The following is a 10,584-nucleotide window of genomic DNA, read 5'->3' on the forward strand; positions in this document are numbered from 1 at the left end:
CACACACACACACACACACACACACACACACACACACACACACACACACACACACACACACACACACACACATATATATATATATATATATATATAGATAAAATACACGTGTTGTATGGATTAATAATTCAATCAATAATTCTATAACAAATACAAATTGCAAAATCTTCAAATCGATTTCAAATGTCATATGAAGTTTATTTCTAGGCGCGCAATTATTACATAGTGGGAATATGACTTTAACATCCGGATAGAGAGAGAGAGAGAGAGAGAGAGAGAGAGAGAGAGAGAATGAGAGTAAAATAACAAAAACAAATATTTTACACGAACAAATCGTTCTCCATGATAGTTCAAGATAATAAAAACTCCGGAAGCAAATTCCAGAACAGAAATCGCTAAAACTGCGAAGTGGTGAATCTGTCAACTCGTTCTCCTTGACGATGCTACCGGATGCAGCAGGTATCCTAGGGGATTCGATGGACCTCCACGCAATTTCTCTGCTGTCGATGGTCCTATAGGTTCACCCATCTCTTCGAGAGCCTGCAATACTTTGGTCACCACTTCCGGCGGTGAAGTCCTTCTTGCTCCCGGTGCATCTGGTCGATGCTGGAAATCGTCCTGGCGTGGTTGTCTTGGCAGCCCGAATGTCTGCGGCTGAAAATGCACTACGAGGACGTTGAACCGTCCGTTTAAGCCCTCTGTGTCTCGTTGTAACGTTAAGCTACGCCGAGTCTGCGATATCGATCGTTTCCGTTCCGGATTAAGTCACCGAGAACCAAGAGCGAGAGCCAAGATAATAAAGTCGATAAAAACAATAAAGTAGTAATGATTATTTTTATTATTGTCGGAATTAATCGTTCTCGTCTGTACGATATTTTGCGATCTTAGCAATATTTTCAAGTTAATTTATTTCTTGAGATTTATCGTGAGAATGTTTTTATTCTTTTAATTCTCCTTTGTTAAATCAAAAGTAATGCAAAATTTTGCATATTATATAATATTTAACGTAGCATATGGTAATAAAATTAATAAAGATTAATAAAAATAATTTAGTTTTTCTCAATTTCTCAAAATCTGTATTAATATCTGTGTAAAAATAAATTGCATAAAAATAATTAAGTGGCACTTTGCGCTTAATCCGTTTTTAATTATACAGCAAAATAAAAGCACTCTTTAGGTATATTGTGATTAAAATTTCTATAAAAGTACACTACAATATGGCAACAGAGGTAATTATCGCTACATTACTAGGAACATCCTGGACATCGAAATCGGAAATGTCATCCAAGTCATCTGCATCGAAATTGCGGCCGCATCTAATGACGAATTGTACGCAATTGATGATCAGCCTTTTTGATGATCTCCACATAATCATGCGCGAACATTTTGGAATAAGACCGTCGCAATGTGTGACGTGCGAATTACATTGTCACGAATCGTCATGCTATCATGTCACAGAAGTGGTTATACGAACACACGAGTGTATGTTGAAGTTCGTTAACGTAGGTAACAAAAGCAAACTTGCAGCGGTTTGACACGCAATGGCATTTAAATCTAATATTTGATAGAATATTGATTATTTTCATTGATATTTTTTTTTGATAGAATATTGATTGTTTTCACTGATATTTTTTTTATTCAGAAAGGTCTTGCTATTTAAATTACAGAGAAATTCTTATTATTCTAATTTAATTCAGTAGCTTTACAATGGTACTGCATGATATCAACGTAAAATAAATGTAATTTGTACTAATGTAATCCTTGTAACCATGACTTGTAATGTTCTTTTTAAAAAAATTTGTAATTAATATTGCTATATATCAGATTCAAATAGTTTAAATATACAACAAACAAATTTATAAATCATATTAATCATATTGTAGTGAAAATCATGACCTAGCAAACACAAATACAATTTGAAAAATTAATTTTATAAATTTTTGTTTGAATATATCAAATAAAAATCCAATATAAAATATCGGAATGCTTATACTCATTATATGCGTATATATGCGTATACTCATTATTTTAATTACAATTTTAATTTTCTGTTAAAAATAGATGTCCATGTTCTTTTGTGCATATGTTGTCTTGAGACACAGTATCAAGGCTACATTAAGAAAACAGCTTCTTATTGATACGTTTTTTATAAAATTATTGGAATAATTATCATCCGCGTGAAAGTAGAAAACTTTGTATGTGTTGAAAATATGTGAAAAATATATTTAATGTCACTATCGCCTGCCTCTTCCTCGACCTCGGCCACCCCTGCCACCCCTGCCACCTCTGGCACCACGTCCTCTGCCACGTGCAGCGCCTAGAAATAAATAATATAATTAAAAAATAATTAAATCTAATTAAAAAACCCTTACTAATTGCAACAATAGCACAAAGATGACAAAGTTAATATTTTTATTCAATATATATTAAAAATAACTAAAATGATATAAAATACCATAAAAATATAATATACCTCTCGCAGCTTCTTTCTTCTTAGCCTTAGCTTTTGGTGTATCATCTATCAGCAATGTTTCCAAGGGAAGAGAATCAGGTAAAATGTAATACCTAATGTTGTTACCACGCAAACTGAGAGTTTCTAACTGTATAGGCTCACGATTCTTTATCGTCATTTTCACTGTTTTCAAATGTGTATTCATTGCAACATCAACACCTATAATATGATTTATAATTAATTTATAAGTAATAGACACAGCAATCTATTAAATATTAAGATCTAATTACAAAGTAATATGATATATCAGCATAATTAATTTTGTACAGCAATACAAATCTGTTTATGATTTGATGCCAAAGCATGATAATATAACCTTGTTTTAACATACCTGTAATCGTTCCGGTAACTTGGGTGCCATTCTTCAATTCTATCGTCACAGTTTCGTGACTGAGTTTCATCAAAAATCTATGAAAAAACAACGAACAGTTAATCCACGAAAAAATAACATTTTCGCGCAAAAATACTCAAAGTATAGGTTAAGTCGTACAAACAAAGCGTCATTACAGAAAATACACAACAAACAATCACGCGAATGAAGAATTACTTCCTCACAACTTCTTCTTTTATTGTACAATTTTTTATGCATTTTACATACCTTACTAGCTTCATGATGCAGCTAGATTAATTATTATATACCGATTCGCGATACCGGCAGAAAACCATGCATGAAATAGTCACGGAATCCAACCTCACTTCTTGGAAACAGAGAAATGATTTTCAGCGCCGCCATGCATTTGTCCGAAATATCAATTGCGTAAATGGGTGGAACTCTACCTGGTTTACACTTGATAAATAAATGCTGAAGAATGCTCCGATACTTTGAATACATATTAATTAAATTATATATTATAAAAATATCATATATACAAATTATTATATATTGACACATTTTTTTGTATCCAATATAATTATAATTTTTATTTCTGTATGTCACAATATTGAAATAATCTTATACTAAAGTTAATCAACAAATATATACACAATAACCTTATCAAATATACACTCAGACTTCCTCCAGTATTGTTGAAAAATATAAAAGAGGCTAGACAACTATACAATGTTCATGCGCCTTTGCATTAATTAACTTCAGGATCGTCGACATTCTTCCTCCTGATCCCACATCAAAGGTACGCGGAAAAGCCATTCCCTCAGGTCTGTTATACAGTAGTTGCATAATCTGCTCCCATTTCACAGACGACACGATCTGCTTCGGTAAGTATTTCTTAATTACACCCGTGTTGCCATAAGTGCATCCCTTATAATTGGAATAGACTTGGCATCTAAACTCGTCGAATTCAAACGTGTGGAGCATCTTGCCAAAGGACTTGAGCGCTGGTTCCATCAACTTTGTGTGAAATGCGCCTGACACGGGCAGCCTGGTTAATTTGGAAAGTCCATATTTCGTTGCATTTTTCTCTATATACTCAAGAGCCTGAATATTTCCAGCCAGAATTTTCGTTTGAGTATACAAGTATATCGCCACCCTGCAACAATACTTTCTATAGTATCTATAATATTGCATCTAACAAATGTTCACAAATAATCACAAATCTAAAGTACAAAATACAATACAGGAGTATAATTTATAAATACATGATTCTTACTGACAAACTGGTGTTTCTACACCACAATCCTGTGCCCATTTTTGAGCATGCTTGCATGCCTCTACTACTTGAGCCGCCGGAGTACAATAAACTGATAGCATTCCTTGAGGACATTTGTCAGAAGCATACTGCATCGCAGTGCCTCTCACAGAGACTAGTCTGATGCCATCTTCGAAGGACAAAGCACCTGAGAAGATCAGGGCAGTCAGTTCTCCTACACTATAACCTGCAGTTGCTTTACATGTTTCGAATACTCTAGGCCTTTCTTCACGGAGTTGCTCCAATGCAGCCAATGAAGTCACCACTGTGGCCGGCTGATTAAAGCGGGTCTGATTCAGCTTCTCTTGCGGTCCCTTCAAGCAAAGTTTCAACAGATCGTAGTTCAGAATCTCATTGGCTATTTCAAACAATTCTTTTGCCTGTGGAAAGCGCAAGTACTTCTCCACCATGCCAACTTTAATGGTACCCTGTCCTGGAAAGAGTACAACACAAGTGTCTAACGGATCGATCTTTGGCTTGACAACTTCTTCCTCGACGGAAGTCGGAGCATCAGCTGGATAAGGACTTGTCGCCCAGCTCGTATCCTTGGCATCGCTGTAAGTGGCAGCTTCTCTTAGAAGACGAGAAACGTTCTCCTCACCCGAGGGAATCTGCATGTCGTTTGTAGCAGATTCATCCTGTGATTCGTCGGTTTTCGATTGACTGCTGCTCTCATTTTTCAAGTCAGAGAAGTTGTTTACCTGACTTAAGGATAGCAACCGACTGAAACAGGGCACCGTTTTACTGGATAAAGCTTGCCGGAGTCTCGTTAGTGATAACATTGTAATGAATGATACTGATTTAAAATACGCAATTCAAGATGTGCTCCATGTGATGCAGCTATCAGTTTATGTTTATTATTAATTTTAACGTTGAGTTACGATCACGTGTATCGCATGCTTGCTAACCACAAAATGCACCCACGACGCCGAGTGCCGAGCTTCGAACGCGTAATATCTAGATATTCATAGTGTGTTCATAGGCATATAAAAAAGAAAAGGCGTTTCGAAAAAGGAAAAGAAACGTTATTTCAGATCTATTAGTTTAAAAATTAATTTGAAAGAATTAATTTAAATATTAAATATCTTTAATATATATTTTGTATGATAAATTGTTTTCATCGGTTTTATTTTATGCATTTAACAAACATTTTAAAGCTTATTTATATGCTTATAATATTATTTATTTCTATTTGTAATTAATTAATAATTATTTATAACATAATTATTTAGCTTATATAATATTTAGAACAAAACATGAAACATTTATAGTCCAAAAAGTTCAAGTGATATTCACTGTATAGGATAAGACTAGTTTCACTAGTTAGAAGAATCTTCCCGAGTTTCGAAATACTGTCAGAATTATCCGGCAATCATATTATGATAAGAGGTGTTAAGGGGTAGCCAACTAAAGTACACTCAACGAGCACGTGTCTCTCGAGAGCCTCGAAAAATCGTCAGAATTATCCGGGCAGCATATGGAGACAGGAGGTCTTAGGAGTTGGCAGTATTAGATCGCCGCGTCTCCCGAGAGCTTCGAAAAATATCAAGAAATATCAAGAACGCACGTTGAGCAAAGAGGTTGTTGAATAACCCTACCACCAAATGTCATGTGACCACCGATCAATGAGCGAGCGCTAGTGTCTACGCCTACGCTAGGCGGGAATTGGGAGAGGACCAATAAGTGGCGCGCGCCCCTCCATGGCGATAGCCAATAAGCGCGCGGCGACCCCACTACTCGCGCCAGTCGGCGGCAATGCCTTCTATTCCCGCCAGTTCTTAGTCATACTTCCTCGCGCTGCATGCTACTCGGATAAGTTCAACGATTTTTCGCCGATCCCGGAAGACGCGTGTTCTAACCTCGTTACCTCTTAATACCTCTTATTGTATCATGCTTCCTGCGTAACTTTGACGATATTTCGAAGCTGTCGGAGACACCTATCCCAATCTACCTTTCATAGTAAATATTATCTAAGCAATTAACACAAATCTATTATCTTTAAATTATAAGTTAATTAATCTTGGGTTAACACCGAATCACCATGTCTCGGATTAATGACTAAAACAAGATATAATAATGCTCGAAAAAAGAATTTGGAATGTAGTTTCATCTAAAATCGATTTCAGATATCTTGTCAAGAAGGAAGCGTCAGTATCTGTTTGGCAGCCATCGAAAGTAGTTTTTACAACTTTAAACAATTAAAGATTTATTTAAATTTATTAGATTTTTATTAGATAAAATTTATTATCTTTTGCAAAAACTTCCTCAAATAGCACATTATATATACGTCTGTAAATAATATTTTTAAATTATATTTTATATCTATAATTTAATAACTTTCATAAAAACATCTGTTCGATATAATTACAAAGTGAATAATTATAATTTCTATAAATTTCCTTCTTTTAAATACATTTGTGCAAGATATTAAGAAAAATTTTGTTTTATATACTGATTTTTTATATTGTTATGTAATTATAAAAATCATTAATGTTTATTTAAAATCTATATGCTTCTAATTATTTCAATCTTCATTATTAATTCGTGTGATTTATAATAAGTAAACTAGGGTATGGTGTCAATGTTGTTGTCGAATAATTATACCGCGCAGAGCTTTAATATCAGGTCACAGAATAATTCGTCTATAAATAACAATAATTGACTACATATCGAACAATAAACTTTTTCGTCGCACACGTTCAAGATTTTATTCTATAAAATTAGTACCAGAAGCAACAAAACTTGATGAACAGATAATTAATGAGTTTAAACAATCAAAATGTGTTTTATTTTGTTTCAGTGCAGAATATCTCAATTATAATGAATGTGTATTTTCTCGGCCAAAAGTGTCAGCTTTGCTCTTCAATGTCAATAAGCATGCTAATGAAGTAGCGCGAGGACGAATATCAAGGTACAAAATCCATGAGCTAATCGTCGACGCACGTGCGTACGGCCGCGGAGAAAGAGGAGTCATCGCAACGCCAATAATTATCGTCGATTGTGTGCCAAATTGTCCCCTCTGCGCCGAGGTAAGAGCCACGTACCTTCGAAGGAACGAGCGGGGGGTGTGGAAGATGTTGCTAAAATAAAAGCGAAACAAGGCATGCTCCACGGGGAGTGGAGAGCTCGCGACGTGCAGAAGGGCTGACTTTTTTCGCAGTACTCGCGAGTGCGAAACGAAGAACAGGTATCATATCACATCACACTGATCTGCTACCTCCTAGCTGCATTCGATCATCGAGTGAAAAGAATATAATAATAAATACGAGATAGTTTTCACAGTGTTCATGGGAGATGACTTTTCGTCGTTTGTGTTTTTTTTAAAGCTATATCTGTGTAATTGGCAATTTTTAAATCTTTACATTGTCGTTTTTAGACGTTTACATTGTCGTTTTTGAGATATTTTCTATTATCATGCCAGTTACATGTCATAATTTTTTATTGGTATGTTTGTTACAAAAGAAAAAATTATGATAGTTTATTAAAGTGACAAGGAAATGATAAATATATTACAAATGCTATTTTGTAAAGCGTGCTTATTTTGCATTATTATTTCGTTCGTTAACGAAAATTATAATCGAAAAGTATTTTATATGTATAAATATAATATTAGCCAAGACATTTAATGCAACTTGGAGATTAGTATGGCATTTAGTTTCGCCACGAATACTAATTGTTTCCTCCGCCAAACGATTCGTTATATCTTACGATGACCTGTTTCTTTATGATACATATATATTAATTAGCTAAATAAAATTCATCTCGTGTGAAAATTGAATTAACGTTAGAACAGATTCTCATATTTTTGAAAAACATTGTTCAGAGAGACTAAAAATGTTGGGAGAAATAAACAAATTTTAAATTATTAAGATTTTTAATTATTAATAAACAAATTTTAATATTAAAAATAACATTGATACCAAAAGAAACGAATTAACAAAAAGATTTTTAATTTTGTAAACCATTATACTAATTACCAAATTAATTTAAACAAAATAAATTTCTTTTAAATCATAAATTTCTCTTACACTTAATATTATTTGCAGGCATAATATCAAGGTAAATTTATAATATAAGATGTGGGAGGACGAACCTGCACCATGGGATATTGAAGAACCCGCTCCGGAAGCGGGTGCTGAGGGTGCGACAGAAGGTGCAGCCACTGAGGCAGCTGCCACTGAAAAACCAGTCCTGAAATTGTTAAAGCTTGAACCACCGCATTACAATCATCACTGGGTTCGACCATTGTTCCTCAATTATGCGTATCTTTACGATTATAGGTAAAGCTTGTATAATCATTATCCGTATAATTATAAAATCGAACTCAACAAATATAAAATCAAAATTAGAAATAATACGATTTTTTCCAATTCTTTGATAAAACAACGTAGTTTAAATTTTTACTTTAAACAATTTTTTTATTTTAATTGTTATAAGAGAGAAAAGAAGTATCTCAATTGCTTTTAAATATATTAAAGAATTATAATTTACAAATTATAATATAAAATATTCGGATTCGCGACAAAAAATGTTTATTATATTGTAATTATTTCAATACTCAATCTCAGAATAATTTTTTCTATTTAATAGGAAGAACTATTATGACGATGTGATCGACTATCTCGATTCGAGGCAGAAAGGTATATTTCGCGAGCCACCAAGGCCTCAAGAATGGGCAGAAAGAGCTCTAAGGACTTATGATCAAAAGAATATAGACAAAAGTTTCAAGCAATCGGCCGACATGAAATACATCACTAACATGAGACTCACGTCTAGACATTACAGCTACCATACTCGCGCCTATTATAGTCTGAAGTATCAAAAGATCCTGTGAATCTGTCATTCATTCTGTTAAAAGCTGTCAAAAGACAATTATCAAAAGACAACTGAAATTTCACATATCCACTTATATATCCACTTATATATCCAGTTTTTCATATATAGGAATTAATATTTACTTTTTGAAATGTAATTTAATACAGATCTTTTCGACTGTATTGTTATTTTGCAATTCAACAATTTTTATTAGGTTCTTTTTTGTATAAACTAGTGAGATTAATACCAATTCAGATATGATTGATAAAATGAATAATGTCTGCCTATCGTAGCTAATATATTGTATATTTACACTAATTACATATGTACCATTAAAGATTGGCATTGTAAAATACACCTTTACTTCTAAATATTATTTTCATAGGAAGAGTTTCTGGGATTTAAAAGTTCTTTGTTTAATTTTATTTGATACTTAATTTATTTATTATAAATACGCGTAAACTATTTTTCTAGTACATAATAGATAGATAACTATTTGCTCATAAAGAACATATTATTCCAAGAACAAAGAGAAGAACATGTTTATTGATAAACTAAATGAATGAATGCCATTAATAATTCCATTTTGATGATATTGATATATGATTTTAACATTGCAGATTGATTTAACATTGCAGAATGAAAATAGTTCTCCAAATTTTCGGAAAACTCCGATGATTGAAGTATTCTTTAATAAATCTTTGACAGCATCATATAGAAAAACATTTTTAAAACGAAACGCTTTTCTTTCTTTTCAAAAACTTCCGCTTTATCGGCTGCATCATAAGAGTCTCCAGCGGATCAGTGATCTCACCGGTGTCGATCAACGAGTTGATCCTGCGTTGTCTTCCTGTTTGAGCAATTTCTGGCTCCTCAACTAGCATTTTAGGCCACTTCAAAAAAAAGATCTTGGGCTTCGATTTCTCCGGCACTCTGACATTTGCGATCTTGCGCGTTTTATCAAGCTTCTGCGCCAGCGACGTTGTTTGCTCCTCATCACCCTGATTGTCGAACTTGGTTGCGTGTCGTTGGAATACGACATCGGCGGCTTCCAGCGTGCTCTTGGCTTTCTCTATCTCGGCATTTAGGTCAATCACATCAAAAATGCGATCCTGCAAGGAAGCAAGTTTCACAAATACAGATTTTGTTGACAAATTTTAAAAGTTGCATATGCAAATAATTTAATTATTTATATTTTGTTTTACTAATAACCATTTGCTACTTAATTTTATTTTGGTTTTAATATTAAATTATTGGCTTGTCCTTTCATTTAATTCAACCTGCATGTCTCGCCGCTTGCGTCTCAGTTCCGCCATATCCTCTTCGAATGCGGCAGCCGCACGTTCCTTGAAACGTCGGTGAGTGATCACGAAATCGTCCTCGTAAGGATCTTCTTGAACGGGTCGACCACGTCCGTCGAGCAAGAAGTCCAGCTCGTCGTAGGAATCGTCGCGATTTCCCGACAAGTTACGAGAGCCTAAAATGTTAGTAGGATCATGTTAAGATGATAATATTGTTAAAATATTAATGTCAATTCTATTTTTTATTACGTAACGTAACTCTTCGTGTTAAGAACATTACTTAAATTTATTCTTAATAATTACTATTTGA

At 33.9% G+C, this 10,584-nt stretch overlaps 5 protein-coding genes across 8 annotated transcripts; 1 reads left to right on the forward strand and 4 right to left on the reverse strand.

Annotated features, from left to right (window-relative positions):
• Positions 1-215: 215 nt before the first annotated feature.
• Positions 216-1,476, reverse strand: LOC105422034 (uncharacterized). The gene is made up of 2 exons (XM_089072385.1): positions 1,249-1,476; positions 216-665 (listed from the first exon to the last, which is right to left on the reverse strand). The coding sequence occupies exons 1-2, from the start codon at positions 1,373-1,375 to the stop codon at positions 421-423; spliced, it is 372 nt and encodes a 123-aa protein (XP_088928511.1). The 5' UTR covers positions 1,376-1,476; the 3' UTR covers positions 216-420.
• Positions 1,477-1,613: 137 nt separating this feature from the next.
• On the reverse strand, positions 1,614-3,265 carry SmD1 (small ribonucleoprotein particle protein SmD1). Its single transcript, XM_011631225.2, has 4 exons — positions 3,111-3,265; positions 2,844-2,920; positions 2,474-2,671; positions 1,614-2,317 (listed from the first exon to the last, which is right to left on the reverse strand). The coding sequence occupies exons 1-4, from the start codon at positions 3,122-3,124 to the stop codon at positions 2,235-2,237; spliced, it is 372 nt and encodes a 123-aa protein (XP_011629527.1). The 5' UTR covers positions 3,125-3,265; the 3' UTR covers positions 1,614-2,234.
• Positions 3,266-3,403: 138 nt separating this feature from the next.
• On the reverse strand, positions 3,404-5,257 carry beg (malonyl-CoA-acyl carrier protein transacylase beg). Its single transcript, XM_011631224.3, has 2 exons — positions 4,120-5,257; positions 3,404-3,999 (listed from the first exon to the last, which is right to left on the reverse strand). The coding sequence occupies exons 1-2, from the start codon at positions 4,938-4,940 to the stop codon at positions 3,558-3,560; spliced, it is 1,263 nt and encodes a 420-aa protein (XP_011629526.2). The 5' UTR covers positions 4,941-5,257; the 3' UTR covers positions 3,404-3,557.
• A 684-nt stretch (positions 5,258-5,941) lies between these two features.
• fln (flightin) lies at positions 5,942-9,328 on the forward strand. Of its 4 annotated transcripts, XM_089072382.1 has the most exons (4): positions 5,942-6,117; positions 6,959-7,187; positions 8,205-8,438; positions 8,749-9,328. In XM_089072382.1, exons 3-4 carry the CDS (start codon positions 8,236-8,238, stop codon positions 8,990-8,992), a joined length of 447 nt encoding a protein of 148 aa, XP_088928508.1. In that variant the 5' UTR covers positions 5,942-6,117; positions 6,959-7,187; positions 8,205-8,235; the 3' UTR covers positions 8,993-9,328. The 4 variants fall into 4 exon arrangements, with proteins under 4 accessions (XP_088928508.1, XP_011629524.2, XP_025072856.2 ...); XM_011631222.3 differs by lacking the exons at positions 5,942-6,117; positions 6,959-7,187 and adding an exon at positions 7,194-7,345; XM_025217071.2 differs by lacking the exons at positions 5,942-6,117; positions 6,959-7,187 and adding an exon at positions 7,362-7,602.
• Positions 9,329-9,398: 70 nt separating this feature from the next.
• Positions 9,399-10,534, reverse strand: LOC148937569 (uncharacterized). Its single transcript, XM_089072384.1, has 2 exons — positions 10,254-10,534; positions 9,399-10,085 (listed from the first exon to the last, which is right to left on the reverse strand). Exons 1-2 carry the CDS (start codon positions 10,287-10,289, stop codon positions 9,702-9,704), a joined length of 420 nt encoding a protein of 139 aa, XP_088928510.1. The 5' UTR covers positions 10,290-10,534; the 3' UTR covers positions 9,399-9,701.
• Between the last annotated feature and the right edge of the window lie 50 nt (positions 10,535-10,584).

Source organism: Pogonomyrmex barbatus, unplaced genomic scaffold (assembly GCF_055798465.1).
Source record: "Pogonomyrmex barbatus isolate J1 unplaced genomic scaffold, ASM5579846v1 scaffold13, whole genome shotgun sequence".
NCBI lineage: Eukaryota > Metazoa > Arthropoda > Insecta > Hymenoptera > Formicidae > Pogonomyrmex > Pogonomyrmex barbatus.

Coding starts and splice junctions, on each gene's coding strand:
- beg (XM_011631224.3), bottom strand. CDS start 4,940: ATGTTATCACTAACGAGACTCCGGCAAGCTTTATCCAGTAAAACGGTG. Junction 4,000..4,119: donor GTAGAAACACCAGTTTGTCA/GTAAGAATCATG, acceptor GTATTGTTGCAG/GGTGGCGATATACTTGTATA.
- SmD1 (XM_011631225.2), bottom strand. Junction 2,672..2,843: donor AGTTACCGGAACGATTACAG/GTATGTTAAAAC, acceptor ATCATATTATAG/GTGTTGATGTTGCAATGAAT. Junction 2,318..2,473: donor GAAGAAAGAAGCTGCGAGAG/GTATATTATATT, acceptor ATTTATTTCTAG/GCGCTGCACGTGGCAGAGGA.
- LOC148937569 (XM_089072384.1), bottom strand. CDS start 10,289: ATGGCGGAACTGAGACGCAAGCGGCGAGACATGCAG. Junction 10,086..10,253: donor GCAAGCGGCGAGACATGCAG/GTTGAATTAAAT, acceptor GCTTCCTTGCAG/GATCGCATTTTTGATGTGAT.
- fln (XM_089072382.1), top strand. CDS start 8,236: ATGTGGGAGGACGAACCTGCACCATGGGATATTGAAGAACCCGCTCCG. Junction 8,439..8,748: donor GCGTATCTTTACGATTATAG/GTAAAGCTTGTA, acceptor TCTATTTAATAG/GAAGAACTATTATGACGATG.
- LOC105422034 (XM_089072385.1), bottom strand. CDS start 1,375: ATGATTATGTGGAGATCATCAAAAAGGCTGATCATCAATTGCGTACAA. Junction 666..1,248: donor CGATGTCCAGGATGTTCCTA/GTAATGTAGCGA, acceptor ACGTCCTCGTAG/TGCATTTTCAGCCGCAGACA.